This window comes from Alligator mississippiensis, chromosome 9, assembly GCF_030867095.1.
Source record: "Alligator mississippiensis isolate rAllMis1 chromosome 9, rAllMis1, whole genome shotgun sequence".
Lineage (NCBI taxonomy): Eukaryota > Metazoa > Chordata > Crocodylia > Alligatoridae > Alligator > Alligator mississippiensis.
In genome coordinates this window covers 58,840,105-58,861,335 of record NC_081832.1, presented here as the reverse complement: position 1 = coordinate 58,861,335, position 21,231 = coordinate 58,840,105, and the positions used below count along the sequence as shown (strand labels likewise).

Sequence of the window (21,231 nt, the reverse complement as noted above, 5' to 3'; positions counted from 1 at the left end):
TTAAATTAAACCTTGAAGTGTCCAGGACTAAATATTTCATTTAGTAAATAAGGAAAAATATCAAAGGAACACTCCAGGTATGAGACTGCCATGTCTATGTATTTTACTGAAAACTGGCAAGCTCTTAACAGTCACCAAGGAACATAGACAGGTATGTGCGGTTTAATGGTGATGCATCAGTCACCACTGCAGACAGAAAATAAGAGAAACAAAAGGCAATTCCAAAATGGTGCATTTTCTTCACTGCAGATTTAATTACTGAATGCTCTCACTTTTGTTAGATAATTAGGTTAAAGAATCTACTCTCCTCATGTATTTCAAGTTATATTACCCTTTGTCTTGGCTCAGTTGCTGTGGAGACCACAACAGTATTACAGATGGCCAATGCAAGAAAAAAGTCAGTAGTAGCTGTAGTGCTGGAGAAGGTAGCCTTAGATGTAAAAGGCGACAAGGACTCCATCTGGAGGGCAGCATCTCTCACTTTCCTCAAAAGTGTGCTATCAGGGGTCACATCCTTTTCCTGAAAGAGAAGAATGTATTCAAGAAGAACCTTACATTTGTGACTGTGCCCAGAACTGCCCCTTCTATTAGTTATTTTAGGATCATGAAGGAAAGACATGTACAGAATAAACATCTAGCCTATCTAACATAGGGAGAAAAAGAAAAAAAAAGATATAATTTCCGTTGCTTCATAAATGGAGAGTCAGCAGGAAACACAGAGAATTCCATGTTACATTTCTCTGTCTTTTATACAGAAGGTCCTCATCTGTAACAACTCACATATAAAATGTAGTTTTTAAATTCACAATTTCACAATGATTATAATGGCACTACTCTAATCCTCTCTCCATCACCTATTAAAGGGATGTGCAAGATAAGTGGACATGTATGGATACCCACTCATTTATATATGTTTTTATGCTATATTTACTACCACAAGTAGGGCAAATTTTGTCCTAATTCGTACCCACTATATCCCAATGAAATTAATTTGTAAGTGGAGAATAACTTAATCCTTGAAAGCTCTTCAACACATGTAGAAAAAGGAAAACAAAGACCAAACTTTTAAACTTGTCTCTAAGATGCACAGTAATGAACCTGAAAGGTTTCAAACTGTGTACTTTTCAATACTAATATTCTGAATTCTTGCTCAGCATTGCTGATGAAGCCACAAGGGATTTCCTAAAGAAGAGAAGATCCAAGAACTCATAGATGATGTTAAAAAGAGAAGATCCAACAATTCATAGATGATGTTAAAAGGTGCCCAGATATTAGGCTGCTGGATAAGAATCTATCTAGAATGGGATACAGAGATAGTCACTTTAATAGGGTTATAGAAAGAATAAGTCAAGACAGAACTGAATGATAGTTTAAATATATGCTGTACAATCTATACCAGGGATGTCCAACTTCTATGCCTCTGGGGCTGCACTAGGTGAGGCATCAGCCACTGGGCTGTGTGCCACACAGTTCCCCTATGCCCTCACTGCACTGCCTCCCACTGCCTCCCCCCCCCCCCCCCCCCGCTGTACTACACAACTCCAATCCTCTATGCAGCCACGGACTCACCTTCAGCTTCCTGTGTACACTGCCCTACCCCTTGGGGCAGAGGCTGGAAGTAGCAGCCAGAGGGAGGGGACAGCCAGAGCAATGAGAGAAGCAAGGGCCAGACAGGAGCCCAGGGTTGCAACATAACCCCTCCTGGGTTGCATGTGGCTCATGGGCCACCAGTTGGACAGCTCTGATCTATACCATGGCTCTAACTTTGCCCTAAACCCTGGGAGGGCAGTTTCTTGAAACCGCTGACCCATACGTTGAATGGAACTTCAACAGGGATCTAAGTGGTGATCAGAGGTGTAACAACCAGGGTCTGAGCCTCGAGCAGCAGGGGTGGTAGCAGGGGCAGCAGCAGGGGCTAGCTTGGCTGCAGTGGCAGCTGTGGTCACTGCTGTTCTTGTGTCCCCTTTAATTCTCCTCAGGCTGGGTTGAAAAGTGGGGCTTTCATATGTTTACATTTTTGCTCTTCATTAGCTTGGCTTTTCATACCAGTGTTTTTAAGTACCGAATTGAAGGAACTTTTTATGTCCTCTCAAAGCGTTTAAACTGAATTGTACATGTATCCTGATGCGGTACGCTCTTACCTTACTTAAACAAACAACAAGAAGCCTAATTTTGCAAATCAAACTACTTAATGGAATCCCTTTAGCCAAGATTGCATTTGAGATAGCTTTTCTTTCTAAAATAAAATTATTCATGCTAGCAAGGACTGGATTTAGTTCAAGGATGGATTTAATAAGAGCTTCCACATTTAAAGTACAAGCCACTGTATGAGCCAAGGCTTTTGGATGCCTTCTTTAAACCACTGCCAAAGTGATTTAGCTTCCTCCTAGTTCATATCAGCCATTGCTCTCTCCTCTTGCAACCTGGCACAGTTATTGTAAGTTCCCGAAGTATGCGAAAGTAATAAATAAACAACTGTTATGATTGCGTTGTGGCCAGCTGAATATGTTACGTTATATCTCCTGCTTACTAAAGTGAATAGTGATTCTTAAATCATTCAAATAACTGAAAATAAATCTATTGCTCATTATGCAGAACACAGCTTGAGTTAAATCCAGAGACAAACCAAGATTATGCATTAGCCTTTTAGCTGTAGGAAACCCTCTTGTACTTCTTCTTCCTCTGATGTAACTACTGTAACTTTGAAACAAATTAAAGATCTACATCAGTGGTTCTGCAAATGAAAAAACCTTTTTTCATTTGCAGATACCACGAAAATTTCAAATGGAGGTGCGGACCCTTTTGGAAATTTTGAATGGAGGTGTGGATCCCTTTGAATTGAAAGCGTGGGTATTCACACACTTTTGATAGATCATAATAATCTTTTACAGACCCCTTACACATTGTCTGCAGACCCCCAGGGGTCCATGGACCACAGGTTGAAAACCTCTGATCTAGATACATCACATACCAGCAGCAAAACAAAACAAACAAAAACAACAGCAACAACAAAAGAAGCAATTGTGTTTCCAGCTGCATTATACTTGCTACTAGGGTTGTGCGAAGCAGGCCCTATTGGATTCGGATTCAGATTCACCCCGACTCAGGGATAGCGATTCGATTAGTTGATTTAGATTGCTGTCCCTGATTCAATTTGGCTGAATCTGAAGATTCGATGCTGATTCAGAGAATCAGTGATTCAGCCATAGACACAGCTTTAAATGTTTTTTCTACATACCTCAAGGTACCAGTGCAGCTTGTGATGGCTGAGATGCCGGGGTGCATGGAGCATCCCACAGGAGTGTGGGGGGGTTGGGGGGGTGGGGGCCCTCCATGTGCTCGGCAGCAAACCCAGAAGTGGATTGGAAGTAATTCTGGTCCACTTCTGGGTCTGCTGGGGAGCATGCAGGGCCCCCCCACACCCCCTCAGCTTGGTGATCAGCCGCAGGGGGACCCTGGGTTGCTGCCCCAGACTCAGGAGGCAGCAGTTGCCAAGCCAGAGGGGCATGGGGGGGTGGACTGGAAGTGCTTCTGGTCCACTTCTGGATCTGCTGTTGAGCATGCTGGGGAGCCTCCCGTGCTCCTGTGGGATGCTCCATGCACACCAGTGTTGCAGCATTCACAGTCACCTGCCACCTAGAGGTATGTAGAAAAAACTTTTAAAGCTGCATCTATGTCTGAATCGCTGAATCTTTCCAAAGCTCTCCAAATTGATTTGGAGGGTTCCGATTTGATTTGGAGAGATTAAAGAGTCCTTTGATTCGATTTTGATTGTAAGATTTGGCCACCAAATCGGGCCGAATCTCCACTGAATTGAATCAGGGCCTGAAGCTTCACAGAGCCCTACTTGCTACCTTTATCACCTCTCAGTGGACTAAATGGAATGTCTCTATTACATACCCAATTTCAATAAAAACGCAGATGTACACACAAACCTTCAAAGCAAGGGATTATTTATATGTACTATTCCAGTATTTATATAGATTATGATATAATTACTATTGAAAATATATTATCAAACATCTATCTAGCTATTTATGCTATATTCAAGATATGTTTCTAGGGTGGCAAATGATATCAAGTTACACAAATGCAAACCACAGAGTGTGGTAAATCTCACAGACCTTTCTCTCTTGCCTATTGTCTTTCTATTCCCTTTCAGCTGCATGTATAATGTTAGTATCTGTTAAAATAAGTCCATGTGGCGAACAGAGATCTATTTACCATCGAGTAATTTCTGTTGCAACTTCTGAACCATACTTCTCTAAATACAATAATTGAGTAATTGTTATGGAGACACAACCAGGTCAGTTATGCCCAAAATTAGGTTTTAAAAGATAGATACAGAAGCATACCTCATCACTTCTGTGCCCTAGATGGCACAGTGCATGGGGTAGCATCAGTGGTTGTGCTGCTGACAGAGGTAGTGCTGGCCAAACTAGCAGTGTAATGGTGGCTATTTTTCTATGCCCTCCTTCCCCAACTTGGCAGCCAGGGCTGGTGCCCTGGTCATCCCCTTCTGCCCCGCTTAACTATGGTATTGGATAGTGAGTATATACTAGAAACTTAACAATTAAGATTTATTTTTAATTTTTAAATTTTGATGAAAACTTTGCTCTGCATGGATTCACCTGCTTGCCTGCCATGTGATCATAATGGCCTCTTACAGAAGTGACATTTGTTGTACAACTGGCCCCCTGAAAGTACTCTACAGCCATGCCATGATAGAAGTGCATAGCTGCAGAGCACTTTAAAAGTGACTGATTGCATGACAAATGAACTCTCATCAAATGAGAGTTCAGATGAAAGCACTCCAAAGTGGAGCACTTTAGGTAACTTCTGTGCATGATCAGGGCAGGGATAATGCATATCAGCCCCACTTCTGGTGCTGTCTGCAGGAAGGGAGGGGGAAAAGGGAAGGGATGGAGCTGAGAGCTGGGGTTTGCCTGGCCTGAGCTGGAGTGCAGGTAGGTGGACTGGAGCACTCTCACCTACCCCCCCGGGCCCTCACCCTCCAGTTCAGGCTGGACAACCCCATAGCATCTTTCTCTTCTTTCTCCCCACTTCCTTCCTGCTGACAGCAACAGAGATGGGAGGGACGGGGCTAGGGGAGAGGCTGCAGGTGGCAACTCCTCAAATGGATCAGCTCCAAAGTGGAGCTCAATCCTCCCCTCTCCCCTCCCCTCCACACCCAACAGCAAATGTCTGTTGGGTGGAGGTAGGTGGGGGTCACTCTAACTCATGGCACTTTCTGTGAAGCACCATAAGTGAGAGAGGGCAACTGCATGTCTGGTGACACAGAACATATATGAGTCAGAAAGTGAAACTGAGGTCTGTTTTCTTTGACCAAGCTGGTTAAAATGTAGAAGTTAAACAAAAGGAATTAGTGATGAAAATCAGTAAAATTTCAAACACTTTCAGTATTCATAATTTATCACACCCTTTATAAAATGGGTAAGGGATTTAGTATGAAAGGGCAATTTATTAATAGTTTTAATTTGATAGCATCCCTTCAGATGAATAGCAATTAAAATATTAGTTACTGATGCTAAAAGACAACAATACCTATGACAATTGAAGAGCTTCAGGAACTGTTTCTAATAACAGAGTGTTATTTATTGGACATAGTAATAGACTTATTAAATCTACATTTCAGAGCACAGTTGGGATCTTAATATAAAAACAGAGCAAAGGCACATGGAAAAAAAAGATAATCAACTTTCTACCTTGCTGCATAATTTATTTTCATATTGGAATGTTCTTCCTCTTCCTTTAAAGCTTAGCTAAGCCCTTGCTTCATCCCTGGGTCTGTTTCTTTTATAGCCCAAGATCTGATTCATTTTTTTCCCTGCAGAGAAGGTGCAGCAGCAGCAAGACAGTAAATGAATAAAGTAAACTGGCCATTTCTGCCACTTGAGATACAAATAGACACTATGAAGGAGGCATACATAAGAGAACATCTGTAGGTCCCAGAATGAAATAGATAACTCAGCTGAACTCAGTGAATCTGGACACAATGGGTACAATAAGCATACATATTTGTTTTCATGTATTTTATAAGAAGGAGAAATCTGTTTTCTTCCATACAATTGTCTCATTAAGATCAATATTGTAAATAGCCAGATTTTTCTCCTCTAGATTCCTCTCTGAAACAGAGTGAAATTAATGATGGTCATCGGTGTAGTCTCTTTCTGAGAACTTTCTGAAATAAAGATTTTATCATTCTTTACCACTCTCCCATCCACATCAACATAAGACATGCAAAACATACATTTCCTAGCACTGGTATAAATGCTAGACCTTGACAGTGATTCTGAGATTTAAATAATATGTCTCTTTATTCCTGAGAACAGATTAAATAGACCTATCTTCAACCTCACTTCAACTCAACCTCTAATTTTTCAGGGATAATTAGTAACACTTTGATATCCAACTACTTCATTTGTTCTTGTAGATATGTAGGTATCCAATTGCTACTGTTGGATACCTACATCAGTTGGATACCTACATCTCTCTTTCCCATTCCCAATTGCTGTAGGTGGTGGGAGAGGTTCTATGGCCTGAGTCATACCCCCCGCTGGACATTTACAGTGTTGCTATGTAGATTGCACACCCTGAATCTACAAGTCTGCAAGCTTTTCTCTGTCTGATTAGAGACCATGCACTGTCTCTGGCTCTGGGTTTTGTAGCAAACTCTTAGGATCCGCCTTGTCCTTGTTTTCCAGGCTAGTAGACACTCTGGTTTACAGTTTGACCCTTTAGAGACACCTGATAGTTGAAACAAAAAGAGACAGGCTATGCAAAACGAATTCTACATGAAACCTACCCTTTCCTTATAGGTAACACATGGAATTAATACATAATTTAAGAGAAAAATACCTGACTGTCAATTCCTCACTCTACTTTACCCTTCTTCTGTTCACTATTACTTCACTATAACTCACCCTTCCTTTTTAAGCTTCTGGAGAAACCAACATTTCACAAAGGGGCATGGATGTGGACACATGTACTGGGAGGAACACAGAAACAGAGCACTTCTAAAGAGTTAGATTATGTTGCCTCTTGCATCATGTTATCCTATTCCTCCAAGAAATCCACAATATTTTCTTCCAGGCTTAACACATCCACTTTCATTAACTTAATCAAATGGTATAAAGGAGGCAGCAGGATCATCTGTTTCTGAGAGTTACACTAACATATTAATTGACAAAAGCTTCTTAGGCTACACAGAACATCAGAACCTGTCAAACACAGGAGGATGACTCATAAAACATTCAAACTTAAATAATTTTTGTAGCTGACTAGCTCGACAATCCTAACAGCACTAAAGATATAGGGACAGCATCTAAAAACATACTGACTTGCATACACAATCAACTACCAATTATACAAACACAATTAAAAAGTAGACTGCTCATCACTGATTCACGCAAGACAGCTTTACAGTAGGTTTGTGATCACTGCATAGATAATGGTGCTTTTACCTAACTTGGCTGCACAGATTTTGTGACAGATACCAAATATTTCTTGTTTAGTGCAATTACTTTCCATTTAAACTTAATATATTGCATAGGATACTACTATGTTAACATTCTCCTGCTTTAACTGTTTTCTTGGCAATAGCCCCACTGTGCAGGTGCTCAGAGCAGATGCTGTCCTAATCTTTATCCAAGAACCACTGTGTCTTCTCAGCAGTGGAAAGTTCTTCAATTTTCCTTTTGCCTAGGGCTACCAGTTTTCATGCCTGGCAAACAACCCTTGGAAACTTGGCATTTAGTGAATAAAAACTAACAAATTTTACAACCCTCATTTGTGACCTTTGGATACTTCTGTTATTTCTAAGCTCATTTCCTTCTTGCATTTTGTTGAGATAAAGATTCAAGAAAATCTAGATGAAATCTATTGTTTATACCTGGGTTTGAGAATTCTCTTTGAAAACTGCTGGTAGCCACTGAGTGTTTTACACTTTAAAAAAAAAGAAGTACTCTTTCATAAAAGATCTTTACAAAATTTGCTATTCAGCTCTGTTAATTTAATCTTTGTTTCTTCACCTCCATAATGCTACAGATGGGATCTTTCAAAATCATTGTTTAGTTCTAAAAAAGGTCCGTGTGCTGTCCTGTTTGTCTACCACATTATTTGTACAACTGTATCACCTAGAAGCATTGGTTTTGGCATGCAAACACATAGAAAGTCTTTGCCCTGAGGAGCTTACCATTTAAAAAGACAGCACAGGCAAAGGAAATCTTTTTATCTCCATTTTATAAACAGGGAGCTGTCTTACCCAAGCTCACCAGGACACCACTATGCATCACTTAAGAGATGGTAACATACATTATGAGACAAGTGCCTAGGCAGGAATCTGGAAGACAGAGTGGAAGCAATAATTGGGTGCCTTCATTTAATGCCCTGTCATATTTGTCAAAGAAGATATCTTAATACTATTTCTTTAGTAGAAGACAGACCCATCAACAGCTAATATTGGCTATTTCAATTACAGAAACAAATCTTGTTCTGTGAAGTGGATGTTCTACACTGGCACCTCAGAAACTGTTTTTACAATGGAAGAAAATGAGATTTCTGGTATAAGGGTACTCTCAAAGTCTGAGCTGAACAAGAAATGATTAGTAGAGAAAATATTATCAGACAATAAATACCTTGTACACACCTGAAATAGCATGATCCACAAGGCAAATGGATATAGAAGAGTTCTCAATGTAATAATGGGGCAGTGGGATGATGAAGGTTGACCTGTCAGTGAACAGCTGCCATCTATAAGATTGATGTGAAATACCATATTTACTTGAACCCAAGATAAGGCTTTTCTTTAGTTAGCATTGAAAGAAAGCCCCTTGACTTTGATTTGAGTACAAGGCATTGGAGGAGCGAGGGAGGTTAGGCAGGTTGCTTCTGAGACTCTAACTCTGGGCTCAAGCCCCAGGTCAGAGCCAGAATCAGCCTCTGTACCCTCCTCCTTACTGTCACGTGTGGCTGGGGCTCCAGCTCCATTTCCTCCCAGGGCATGGAGCACATGGCAGCTCCATACCCAGCCCAACCAATCAGCAGTGGCACAGATTGGGCGGCCATGGGGCTGGTTAGGATCCACAATTCCATGGGCTCCATGCTGTGCCCCAGGAGGAAATGGAGATGGAGCTGCATCTGATGGTAAGCTGTGTTGGGAGTGAGGTCAAACACTCTTGAGAGCAGGAGGTGAAGGGGGCAGAGTCTACAGGAAGCAGACAGGAGGGCAGATCCTGTGGTGGGGGGGCAGGTGCTGGGGTAGAGTCTGTGGGGGGCAGATACAGGGGGGTGCAGGCACTGTGGGGGTATTGGCAGACTGCCAGAGAAAAAGGTGAGGCTGGAGACAGAGGGGAAAAGGGATGCCTGCTTCCCCACTATCTGATCCCCTGCCACTGCTTTCCTTGCTGTAGCAGTAGGGGTAGGGGGGATGAATTTAAGATGATCCTATGATGATTAGATGCTATATATGGAAAATTAAAACAAATTTAGACATTTTCCATATATAGAATCTAATGATTCATCTTGAAGTTGTCTTGGATATGGGTAAATACAATGATAGATTTCCGAATGTATGAGAGTGCTGATTGCTTCCATATATGACCAAGAAGCTGAGTGAGCCAGGAAAGAACATGAATTAAGTGTGTTTTTCAACCTACACACTGAAGGGAAAGATCAACGGGACTTGATGGGCATATGTCCTTGCTGGGAGCGATCTTTGCAGAATGCAAGATAGTGAGTACTCCGGTACTTAAGTATTTACTTAATAGATGTTTCAATATTTTAGAAAATATTTGTACCTCTTTTTGTTGAAACCGGAAGGTTTTAACAACACTTATAGATTAATAGATTCATATGTGTTAGGGTCAGAAGGTTAGAGTCAGAAGGGACCTCAGTAGGCTATCGAGTCCGACCCCCTGCCCTGGGCAGGAAATTTAATCATTCTAAATTCAATGTTTAAAAAAATTTAAAATCTGCACAGATTTTTTCACAGTAAATTTCATTGGAAATATTTCTTTGATTTTTTACTTGGAAAATTTGAAAAAATTTGTCAAAATTGTGGAAGTTTTCAGCCAGTCATGTGGTCAATTTTAATCACATACTAAGTCCTTCACTGTTTTTGTCCTCCCACATATCTACTGGCCCTGTTTCACAAAAATATATCCTATTTTTATTGGCTGAATCTGGTGTTACTTACTATGGTACTGCTGAATGCCACTTGAGACTGGGAGCTGTCACAACGTCCCAATGACCTCTTCCTTGCGTGTCCAGGAACATGAGCCCTGGCACTTTGACACCTTCTCAAAGGTTTTGCACTTTTCTGTTTTAAAGTGGCTTGTTTCTCAATCTCAATAGCAGGAAAAATGACTTGCTGACATTTTGCCCAGTCTGCATCTTCCAAGTTCATATCCTTATGGGTCTCCAATCGTTTAGCTGTAAGAGAGAAAACAAGACTGTGTCTTTTTTTTGTGTGCATTATTAGCAGTGCTGAGAGAGGTTTTTTTTTAATACCAACTCAAAACCATCACCAGAAAACCTTCAGCACACAGTTCAGTTCCTTGGCAAACCTCCATCTTAAATGTGTGTTATGACAAACCAAATACATTACATTTTAAAAGAGACTGATGACTTCTATGGATTTCTCTTAGCGCTCTTAGTGTTTAGCTGCACTTTGCAGTTCAGTGGCACAGAAGAATCAACTATGGTAATTAATCCACAAATTTGGTAATGTTTTCAGTCACACAGCACACACATCTATTTGGCAGCGGCTGGGCAGCTTAATGACATTCTAAGCACTATGGGGAGCTGGAATAGTTTTATGCCTGATAAATATTGTGGGTCTAATCCTGTACTACTTACATAGGCAGAACTCCCAATGAAATAACAGAACAGCAAAGGGAGTTTAAAGCCAAATGGTAATTTTGTCTCAGTAAGGACTGAGCGATTAAACCATTAGTACTTATTAATGACAAAGTAACTATCAGCAATGGACCTTAGCCAAAACCTCCAAATTAAATAGCCCCCAAATCCAGGAAACTTCAGAAGCTGACTGTGTAGTTTGGGCCATCTCTAGCAAATGCATTATTGTTCCTCTCTCCTATATCACACAGCTGATCGTGTGGTAATTACTCCTGGACCTACTAAATTTAATTATCAACTAATCTCACTTAGTGAGAATCTGGGAAAGGAGTGGCTGGCAGTTACTGCAGAGGTATGAATTTAGGAGGAAATTTCTTTCTCATAGACTTGAATAAGTAATCAAAGTAGAGCAGAAGCTAAGATGTTTGACGTGGGAATGTGAAGACTAGCAATTTAATTTAAATGTAATTTTAAAAACATTGTTCTGGTGAACCTTCATATCAAGACATCATTGCCAAAAAGCAAACTAATCCTACACCTCACCAGTCAGGAAAAGGTACAGTAGGATCAAATACAAAAAGTCATACAAAGAGAAAGGCCAATGTAACAATATACATCTCTCACCATTTTCCTGATGTGAAAACTCATTTCCATTGATAGTACAACGCCGAAACACCATTTTGTTCTCTGTTAGTGTCCCGGTTTTGTCCGAGAAAATGTGTTGGATTTGCCCAAGATCTTCAGTGATATTTAAGGCTCGACACTGTATGGAAAAATCTCTCTCTTCATCGTACAGATCGATGTCATTGTGAATCAAGAAAACTTGGCCCAATTTGACTAACTCAATGGATACGTAGAGAGAGATGGGGATCAACACCTGAAAGAAGAAATATCCTCAAGATGTTAGCACCTCATTAGTAGGTTTTGTTCCTCTCTGTATTTTTCAATATCAGCAAAATCCTGTGTCAGAGGCTGTCATAACACATTACAGAGGAACAAAACGACACGTCTTTCCAAAGTCATATTCTAAAACTGAGTATAAATGGCCAGCAACAACTGTCCAGAAATGGGGAAATGATGTACACATATGGATAGGTGCAGCAAATGTGGGTCAGCAGGCCCCCATCAGATTTGAAAGTGCTCAAATAGGGTTCACAACTAAATCTGGTTGAAAATTTTCAGACAAAAGTGCTGGCTTGATTAACTTGAAATGTTTCATTTGAAGCATTTAGGGTTCCATGGACTTCTTGCCAAATCCAAGGTGGAGTCCTAAGAAAGCTTTGCCTGAATTCCTGGGAGACTGCTTCAGGACTAGACACCCAGATTATCCATGGTATTTGCTTAGATGACGGTGCCTCTGTCTTATTGTTCCTTTAAAAAGATGGAGCATATCTTTGCAAATCCCATAAGCATCCCCTCTGTGCATCACGTCCACCCCTTGCCTTAATTCCACCCCCCAGACTCTGAAAGCTTAAAATGCAGAAGTATTCTTTTTCTTTAATAAAAAATAGCTCCTCTAGGGATTCAACCAACAGCTCAGAAAGTTGTCTTCATATTTCATTCATATTAAGCAAATTCTGTCTGCTTAAATCTTAGCAGCTATAACAATAAATAGGAAAAATAAATGCATTTTCCCCTCATCCCATAAAACGTTCTGTTAGGTTTAATTGGGCTCAGATATATGAGTTTCCTAGTTCTAATTTATCTCTCCCAAATCAACACAGCCTTATCTAGTTGTTATTCCCCATCAGTAAAAACTACAATAATTAGTTTCACTCTTTCTTTGGGCTCCTAAGCAGAATTCTTACTCTGAAACAAGACCCACATCCTTCCTATCAACATGTATGTGAAGGGTTAAAATAAGCAAAGAAAAACCTATTATTTAAAAGGAATAGTGTACTCATATTTTACTTGAATTGAGCTTTAGGGCTCTTATACTTAAAAAGCTTTCATGATAAAAGGGCCTCACCCAAAGGCATAGCATCTGGTTCTTCTATTTCAGCTAAAATGTACATCTTATCTCTAGCAAATAAACAAATCCTTTCTGGCCAGTATTTAATAGTGTCTATAAACACAAAAATGTCTTGATCAAGTTGATTTTTGCTAAAGAGAGTAAATACTTTAGCCTACTACAGTAATGAACCAGCATACTACACTAACAGTGTTATATTTTACAGCAGGGGCTGGCAACTTCACCTAGTCTGAAGTGGGACCGGTGGTGTCAGCAGCACATCAACAGTGGCAGGCTTCCCCTGCACCCCCAACAGAGCCACACAGCTGAGAGCTGGGCATGCCAGGCCCCTGTTCCCCCGGTGCTTCCCAGCTCCAGAGTGAGAGCAGCTTCCAGCCAGCCGGGAGGGGTAGCACCTTCCACTCCCCCTGCCCTGGTGCAGTTCCCTTCTGGCTGAGAAGCGTGCCTAAACCGCCCCTGCTTCTCCCAGCCCCCTGTTCCCCACCTGTGGTGCATGCACAGTTTCTACCTGAAAGGGAGCTGCACGGTGGCCAGGGAGCTGGAAGATGCTTCCAGGCTGCTCCTGCTTCCCTTTGCCTCCATGCCTCCTCCCCAGCCTAGTCCCAGCAGAGCTTCTCTCCAGCTGGAAGCAGCAATTAGATGGTAGCCTTGGAGGAAATGCTAGGGAAAAACAGAAGCAGTGCGGGCACAGCTTCCGGCTCTCTGGCCCCAGGACAGTTCTGCTGTTTGGCCCCAGCACGGGCACAGACATGGGCACAGGCACGGGCACGGGCACGGGCAAAGCCTGTGGCTCTGCTGGCCATATCCAGCAGCTCTGCAGACTGGCTTGGGCCTGCAGGCTGTATGTTGCCAACTCCTGCTGTACAGCATTCTGTGAGCATTTCTTGAAAATAGAGTTGTGAATTTATAAAAGCTAAGAAAAAAGAAAAGTCAAAGTATCAAACATCTGTTACTTGACTTTTTTTTGTTAGCCATTATATGTACCTTCTGAATCTCAAAGCCATTACAGAGAGTTTTTCTTCCTTTTACCTGTAACAAGATGATCATTGTCAGGAACATGTAGAAACCAGCAAGAGCCGATGACAAATAGTAACCATTTACATCTGGGACATTGTATGGTGGGTGTTCTGAAAAACTCCCATTCCAAATGCCATGGCCTGTGGAAAAGATACACACTATTTTACTGGACTAAACTGGTGATATCCAAGTTGTCGAATGTGTGGACTCAGCTGCTCAAATTAATTAAAAATAAATAAGAGTTCTCAAACAGTAGAATAACAGAATAATTGAAAATCAGGGTTGGAAGGGACCTCAGGAGGTCATCTAGCCCAACCCCCTGCTCAAAGCTGGACCAGCTTCAAATATATCATCTCAGGCAAGACTGGCTAGCTGAGTCTTGAAAACCTCCAAGGATGGAAATTCTACAACCTCTCTGGGTAACCTGTTCCAGTGCTTTACTACTCTACTAGTAGGAAAGTGTTTCCTAATATCTAACGAAAACTTCCCTTGCTGCAGCTTGAGACCAGTGCTCTTTATTCTGTCATCTGTCACCACTGAGAACAGTCTAGCTTCATCCTCTTTGTAATCACTGTTCAGGAAATTGAAAGCTCCTATTAAATCCCTTTTCAGTCTTCTCTTCTCCAGACTAAATAAGCCCAGTACCCTCAGCCTTTCCTTAAGTCACATGCTCCAGCCCTCTAATCATTTTTATTGCTCAACATGGGACTCTTTCCAATTTACCTACATTCTTTCTGTAGTAGGGGCCAGGCAATAGCCTCTAGCAATGCTGAAAACATACTCTAAACTCGATCAGTATGTTACAGAAATGTACTACTATATACTACATTAACAATAATTATAAACTTGAAGTGTGTGTGTTTTTAGTTGATCACTGTCTGCAGGAGTCTCCCCAGAGCTCTTTTCCTCACCCATTTTAGTTCTCTCAATTTTCTGTCTCTGGATGATCACCTTGGTTTATACAGTTTCAAAACATCATCTGGGCCAGGGGTTGTCAACCAGAGGTACGCGTACCCCTTGGGGTACTTGGGAAGGCCCCAGGAGGTACACATCAGCAGTGTGGAGAAGTGGAGGCACTTCCAGTGTTTGCCAGCGGCACTTCCGACTTTCCTGCTGGCACTTCTGGTCATGCTGCTGGTGCTTCTGGTTTTGCCACCGGCGCTTTTGGTTTTGTCACCGGGACTTCTGGTTTTACCACTGTTCATGGGCCCTCCCCTCACCCGCTTGTCGATCAGCCGCCAGAGGACTCCACCCCTTGCACTCGGCTGCCAGGGGACCCCCTGCTTCTTGATTGGCCGCCAGGGATACACCAATCAAAAAAGGTTGAAAACCCCTGATCCAGGCTGAAATTTTCTTTCTTCAACACTGGCCTCATAAATTTAACATGGAGTCCATCCTCTTTTTTCTTAAACCTTCCTCGCTTCCTTTTCTCTGCCTTACTGTTGACACCACAGACCTGTATTCTGAGAGTTTAAATGTATTCCTTTCCCTTCATATAACCAGGCTACATCCTGAAACTGGTGCTGCTTCTTCCTCAGCATTTCCAAAATCCATCCATTTTTTTTTGCAGATCAGACACATTTCTTGTGCAGCGTTCAAGTACATCAAACCAGGATTACTGCAACATCTTTCTTTCTGGTCTCCCAGATACACTGCCCAAAAATGCCTCTGGCTCCAAAATGAATTTCTATATGGAGCCAGTATATGATGACACAGAAGAGGCAGTTAGTGGAAATGCAGTCTTTCCTCATGGTGCCTGTGTCTTCAGACATATTTCGGTAGGTGAAACCTTGACTGGTTCACTCTTTCTTATTCAGTCAATTTTGACCTCCGCCTACACTCCTGATTAAAAAGTATTATTAAAACCAACTGTGGATACATCTCTCTAAGGTGTACATCTTTCCAAGATGGGAACAAAAATTCTTAAGAATTATTTCATGCTCGCCACAAGAACACCTGTTAGGCAGCAATAGCTTTTGGTCGTGATAGACTTTTATTCTATTTGAACAAGGGCTATTGTTCCATCTCACATATCACTTCTGCCTTCTGGTTTTGCATTATCTACAAATAAAATACTGATCATGAATTCAGCAACAGTATTTTTATTACAGGAGTTCTGCAATTTTATCATTCAAAGCGCAAACTATTTTCTGGTCTGAAAGACATTTTGAAAGGATGAAAGCTAACAGACATGTTACTTTTTACATGTTTCACTCAGAAAGAGTGTTTTATGTTTTGTCTTCCTTTTTGTTAAATGTGAGCAAATAAAATAGTCTTTAAATGTTTATTTCTTCTTGCATCTTGGACCACATATCAAGCCTTGTATCAAAGGAAGTTACTATTCACATCAGTGTGACAAAAGACAAGTCTCTAGATCTGTAGGACAGTGACCTAGGAACAATGAAAATAAAGTCTCTGTCTCTCACGAAGAACTTGATTGTCAAATTGAAATCCCATTTATGAGCCACTGCAACATGAAGCAAAAAAATTAAGAAGTGATTACATCAGTTTTATTGTTCAACTGAAGTAGTTTCCTCTTTTCTGATGCTCGTTTACTTCTAAAAGTATTATTCTGATGGCTTTCTGGTCTATCACATAACAATTCTCCAGGCCAACCTCTAGAAAACTTAACAGGTGCTGTACAATACAACTCTGCATGCATGAAATCCCACCCCAGCAGCAGCACTTTGGGAATGTTGGCTCTGATCAAGTTTAGTGAAAATGCTTAGAGACCACAAAAGAAGCACCGCCTTTCTAGTCACTAAAGCAGTGGCTCCTGGAAAACTCTTGAGACTTAAACTTTCTTCATCAACATTTCAAGAACCTGGGCTGATTGATACAATATAGATAATCAAAACTGGAAGGAAGCCTGTCATGCAATGTGTTGCAAAGTAATGAAGGTAACAGCTTCTGTGATTAGTAATCTAGCAAGTCATACTGGAATCAAAGATGAATCTGACCTGAAAAATTTCTACTCAGAGCAGAATTTCCTCTCACACCTGGATTATGCAGGTTTGGTATTTTAATTTCAATTTGCCTGTAATTCACCACTGAAGTTTGAATGAAGAAAGTTGAGGTTTGCCAGAGTAAAGGTTGTTCAGACCAACTTTGACATCACTCACATCCTTCATAAAAGCAAACCTTAAATCACCACAAAATATAACAGCACATCAAATTTGAGCTGCGATTTGCATTGTTATTGCATACCAAGTGCTCCAATCAGACACATAATGAACAGGAGCCCCACACAGAAGAAAATATCCATGTTCATCCGTCGCTCTATCTTGCTGCGTTTGTAACGAGGGCCACTGTTATTTAGCATGGCCTTCGTTTCATGACCTTCAAAACACAAATAGAAACAGTTTCATTTAATTAGTTTAAAAAACCCCCACTGCTTCTAACCTTGTCAGAAAGAAGAACCATGTCTAATAGTCATATCTTGGTGCCTCCACAATCTTCATTTGACTCCAAGAATACCCCAGTGCAGTGCCTCTCAATCTTTTGGCCCTGCAGGTCAGAGTAGTGATACAGGGCTGGTCCATGGGCTAGATTGGAACCTGCACCACCCCAGCATCAGGCTCCAGGGCTCTGTGCCACATCTGCCTGACTCTGGACACCAGGATCAGGCTCCAGGGCCCTGTGACATTGGGATTGGACCCCTGCCCCACCCTACATGCCACAGCTAACAGCCTCATGAGCTGGATTACACAGTATTGAGGGCTGGGGCTGGCCCATAGGCCTGGGGTTGAGTACCCCTGCCCTAGTGGAAGGTTTCAGTAGTAAGTGGTGCAACAGCTGGAGGGGCATGGCAGAAGGATAAGTGCTTTTCTGTCTTCTATACTTGCTATTACTTGCTGGGAAGGAACAGGTTATAATACCATAGGCATAGAAGACACATTATAGCAGGACACTTGTAAACCACAGCTGTGGGTCCCTAGCCTGTTACATAGCATCCCAACTGCTGTTTTGAAAATTAAACTTAAATTGAAACATTTGTGCATTGCTTACAAGGTTACACCATGATCAAAGTTTTGCTTATGCCTAGAAACCTACTACGTTAGCAGAGTTAAGGCACATCTGTAGTTAACAGCACACAATTAAACAATGTGGATAGGTTCACATCCTACTTTAAATTGCAAATCATAGTGTAGCCTTAGCTATGAATATAGTTATATTTCCTTTTATTTATAGCTATACACATACGCTTCTATGAACACATGCGCACGCACACACACACACACACACACATGCACAGATAGGGTATGCGTTAATGCAAACGCAAAACACAGATTCTAAGGACTTGTCTGCATCGCCTACAGGCTGATCCCCACAGTGCCACAAACAGTGTATGCTCTGCCCACACACAGCGACTTTGAGGGGACACACTCTTTCATGCAATGTAGCTACAGTAAAGCAACTCTTGGTATGTATGCAGTGGTAATTTTAGGCAGTCCTTTTCAGGCGTGCTTATTTACATGTTCTCAGTGCTTCTTTATGGAGGCTATATTACTTCATTCATGGCATTTGGTTGGTACTGAATGAGAGTGGCAAGTGTGCTTAATTGGTGGCAACCCTGATTCTATTAAGGAGGAAGTGAAAGACTGAAGTCTGAAAATTTCCAAAAAAGAAAGTTCTTCCAGAATGTCCAAAATACATCTTTTTGGTGGAGGTAAACATTTCATTAGAGTAAACTGTTTCAGGTATTAGAAACTGGGTCGAAAAGATAACAAAAAAACCTGTTACATTACCAATTTCAGCTGTCCTCTACATCTTACTCCTGCAAAGAGAGCCAAGTCAGCAGGCTAAGGAGGTTTGCACCAGTATTTGAAACTGTGGTGAAAGATATATTCTTCATACTGCTATATAGTTGAGATGAAATGGGTGTAAAGTAAGCAATCTATATTTTTATAGAATATTAATCACTTGATTAGGTGGTCCTACTGATTTCTAAAACTACTTAATATTTCTCAGCGGTTAAATTGGCTTAATTAGAAGTTGCTACCCACATTTTCTGCTTTAACATAAAGAAAATCCAGAGTGTCAGATCCTGCAATGAAAGATCTGAATGTCATTTAGCTCTCACTGTGTGAATGTAAAGTACCAGCAAAACAGTAGGACAGAAAAAAATAGGCTTATTAAATTAGAATCAAATTACTACATTTGTAATGGAAATAAGGGACTGGTATTAAAAGCCTACTAATAGAGCCCACTTTTTCTATTCTAATCATTTTCTTATATTCTACCCTTCATTGTGATGTCTGAATAACTTCCTGCAGGGCATTAAATAATGTCATGTATGTTTATTTCTTCATTCATCTTCCCTGGGGATAAAGGCTAAGTGCAGATGTTTGGGGAGCTTAATGGGATGTTACACCGTGTTCAAAATGGCCATCCATTTAAGTAAAGTCAGGATGAACAGGGCTAGCAGGCAAGGGTTGGGGGAATCAGTGGGGGGAAAATCAGGGGTCTATGGGGGGAACAGGGGGCAAATGGGATCTGCAGGAGTGATTGTGGGTATTTGGGGACAGGCTCGATCCATGGGGGATTGTTGGGGTTCAGGAGGGTCTGACGGGTTTAAGGGAGCTCACAGGGTTGAGAGGGAGGTTTGTGGGGTGACCAGGGGATATTTTTAGCCCCCCCCAACCCTCCCAGTGACCAGACTCCCTCATCCCTCCTGCCCTTGCCCTGACTGATACTTACTTCCTCAGCTCTGGCAGTGAAAAATGTTAATAAATCTAGTGGCACCCAGAGTGGCTTGTGGGATGCAGGGTTGGGGAGGGCTGGCTGGTTCACAGGGGGGCAAGGGGAACTTTAGTTTAGCATAATGTTTTATTTGGGATCAAACACAACATTTTAAGCTAAACATTTTTTTTTTGGTTTTTTAATCAAGATTAAATTCAAAATTATCCATTCACACAGGTTGAATGCAGACATCACCTTGTGGCAGGCTAAAACAATAAGCTAGAGACCAAGTAAAACTAGCTAAAGTAAATTCCACTACTCTTTGACCCTTCCATATATACTGTTTAGCTCAATATGTCATTTATGTCCTGGGTATGGCAAACAAGTATTGATTTCTCTTACTTTCTAGCCATTGGACAGACGAGGAATCCATCCTCCATTCTTCTTAGCCACTGGGGTGAAGTCTCTGTTCTTCCTTCCACTATCTTCTCAGTTGTGGGGGCACTCCACTCAGGTTGCATCTCACCATTGTTATCAGAATAGCACATCTCATGGTCTAGTCCTTTGGTCTAGCGGGCCAGATTGGTAGTACCTGGTCTGTCCGCAGGCAGGATCAAGTTGGTGCTCCCAATCTAGTGCTTAGTGGGTATTATTTGGTAGAGTGGGTACTATTTGCCGCAGAGTGTGCAGGGGACCCTCCCCCACTCCCCAGCCCAGCGACTGGTGTCTCCTGGGTCTGAGGGGGCGCCTGGGTGTGACGGCCAGAACCATAGAAATTAATAAGCAATAAACATGTGCTTCTTAGAGCCATTTGGAATTTTTGTCTAATATAAAGCTTGTATTTTTGTAACCCGCAAATGTAACTTGTAACTGTTTGTGGAACTAACTAGGCCTCAAAGACAGCTATAGTTGTAAGATTAGCCAACTTAATGGTTTTTTCTTGCTCAGAATTTAGCCTTGATGATAATAAAAACTGGATTCAACTGTCTGGCCTACCCAGCACATTCCAGGAAAGCACATTTCAAAAAAGCGTAGTCAGAGAGTTTTAAAGGGGTTGGAGTTAGGCAGAGTAATGTTAATTTCAAACCTAAAGATGCTGTGTTGCAATTTGCTTATTGGATAAACCCAAATCTGGGTAGTAACCTTTTATAATAATTTTTAACACCTTTTAATCCCATAGGGTAACAGCTAGAGAACAAAATTGTGAATGGCTCTAAAACCAACAGATTAGCATAAAACTAGGTATAAAAAGCGTGTGCGTCAGGTGACCAACAGGAAGGAGGGAATAGGATGGTAATTGCTGTTCCAAGCCCGGACTCCGGACTTCCGGTGTGAGTGAGGATTGGATCCTGATCAAGGGATCTTCCCTGGTAATCCCTCGGACAGTGTCGATCAGGGATGCCTGACTTTGCTGAAATCACCTGGCGCGCACCTGGCATTGAGGGACTATCGATAAGTTGCCAACCCATGTCTATTTGTTGTTTTAAACAGCCAGTGGCTGATACCCTCACAGTGCCCTGCTAGCCTGTGAGAGATTGATCTATTTATCTGTTGTTATTATTTACTATTAGCTCTTTAATACTGCATTATTTGCTTATTGCATTTATCTTTTTGTTAACTGTTGTGTGTGTGTAAGCTATAATAAACTTGCCATTGCTTTACTCCCAACTCTGCCTCCTCAA

At 41.5% G+C, this 21,231-nt stretch overlaps 1 protein-coding gene across 5 annotated transcripts in view; it reads right to left on the bottom strand.

Moving 5' to 3' along the window:
- The window catches only part of ATP10B (ATPase phospholipid transporting 10B (putative)), a 310,708-nt gene that overhangs the window by 26,017 nt on the left and 263,460 nt on the right, over nt 1-21,231 (bottom strand). For all 5 annotated transcript variants that reach the window (XM_019478644.2, XM_014597506.3, XM_059733475.1 and 2 more), the window contains 5 exons: nt 17,075-17,206; nt 13,880-14,007; nt 11,503-11,755; nt 10,217-10,452; nt 332-520 (listed from right to left, as the gene is read on the bottom strand). In XM_019478644.2, the coding sequence (XP_019334189.1) occupies nt 332-520; nt 10,217-10,452; nt 11,503-11,755; nt 13,880-14,007; nt 17,075-17,206 (938 nt within the window). The remainder of the gene's footprint in view (nt 1-331; nt 521-10,216; nt 10,453-11,502; nt 11,756-13,879; nt 14,008-17,074; nt 17,207-21,231) is intronic.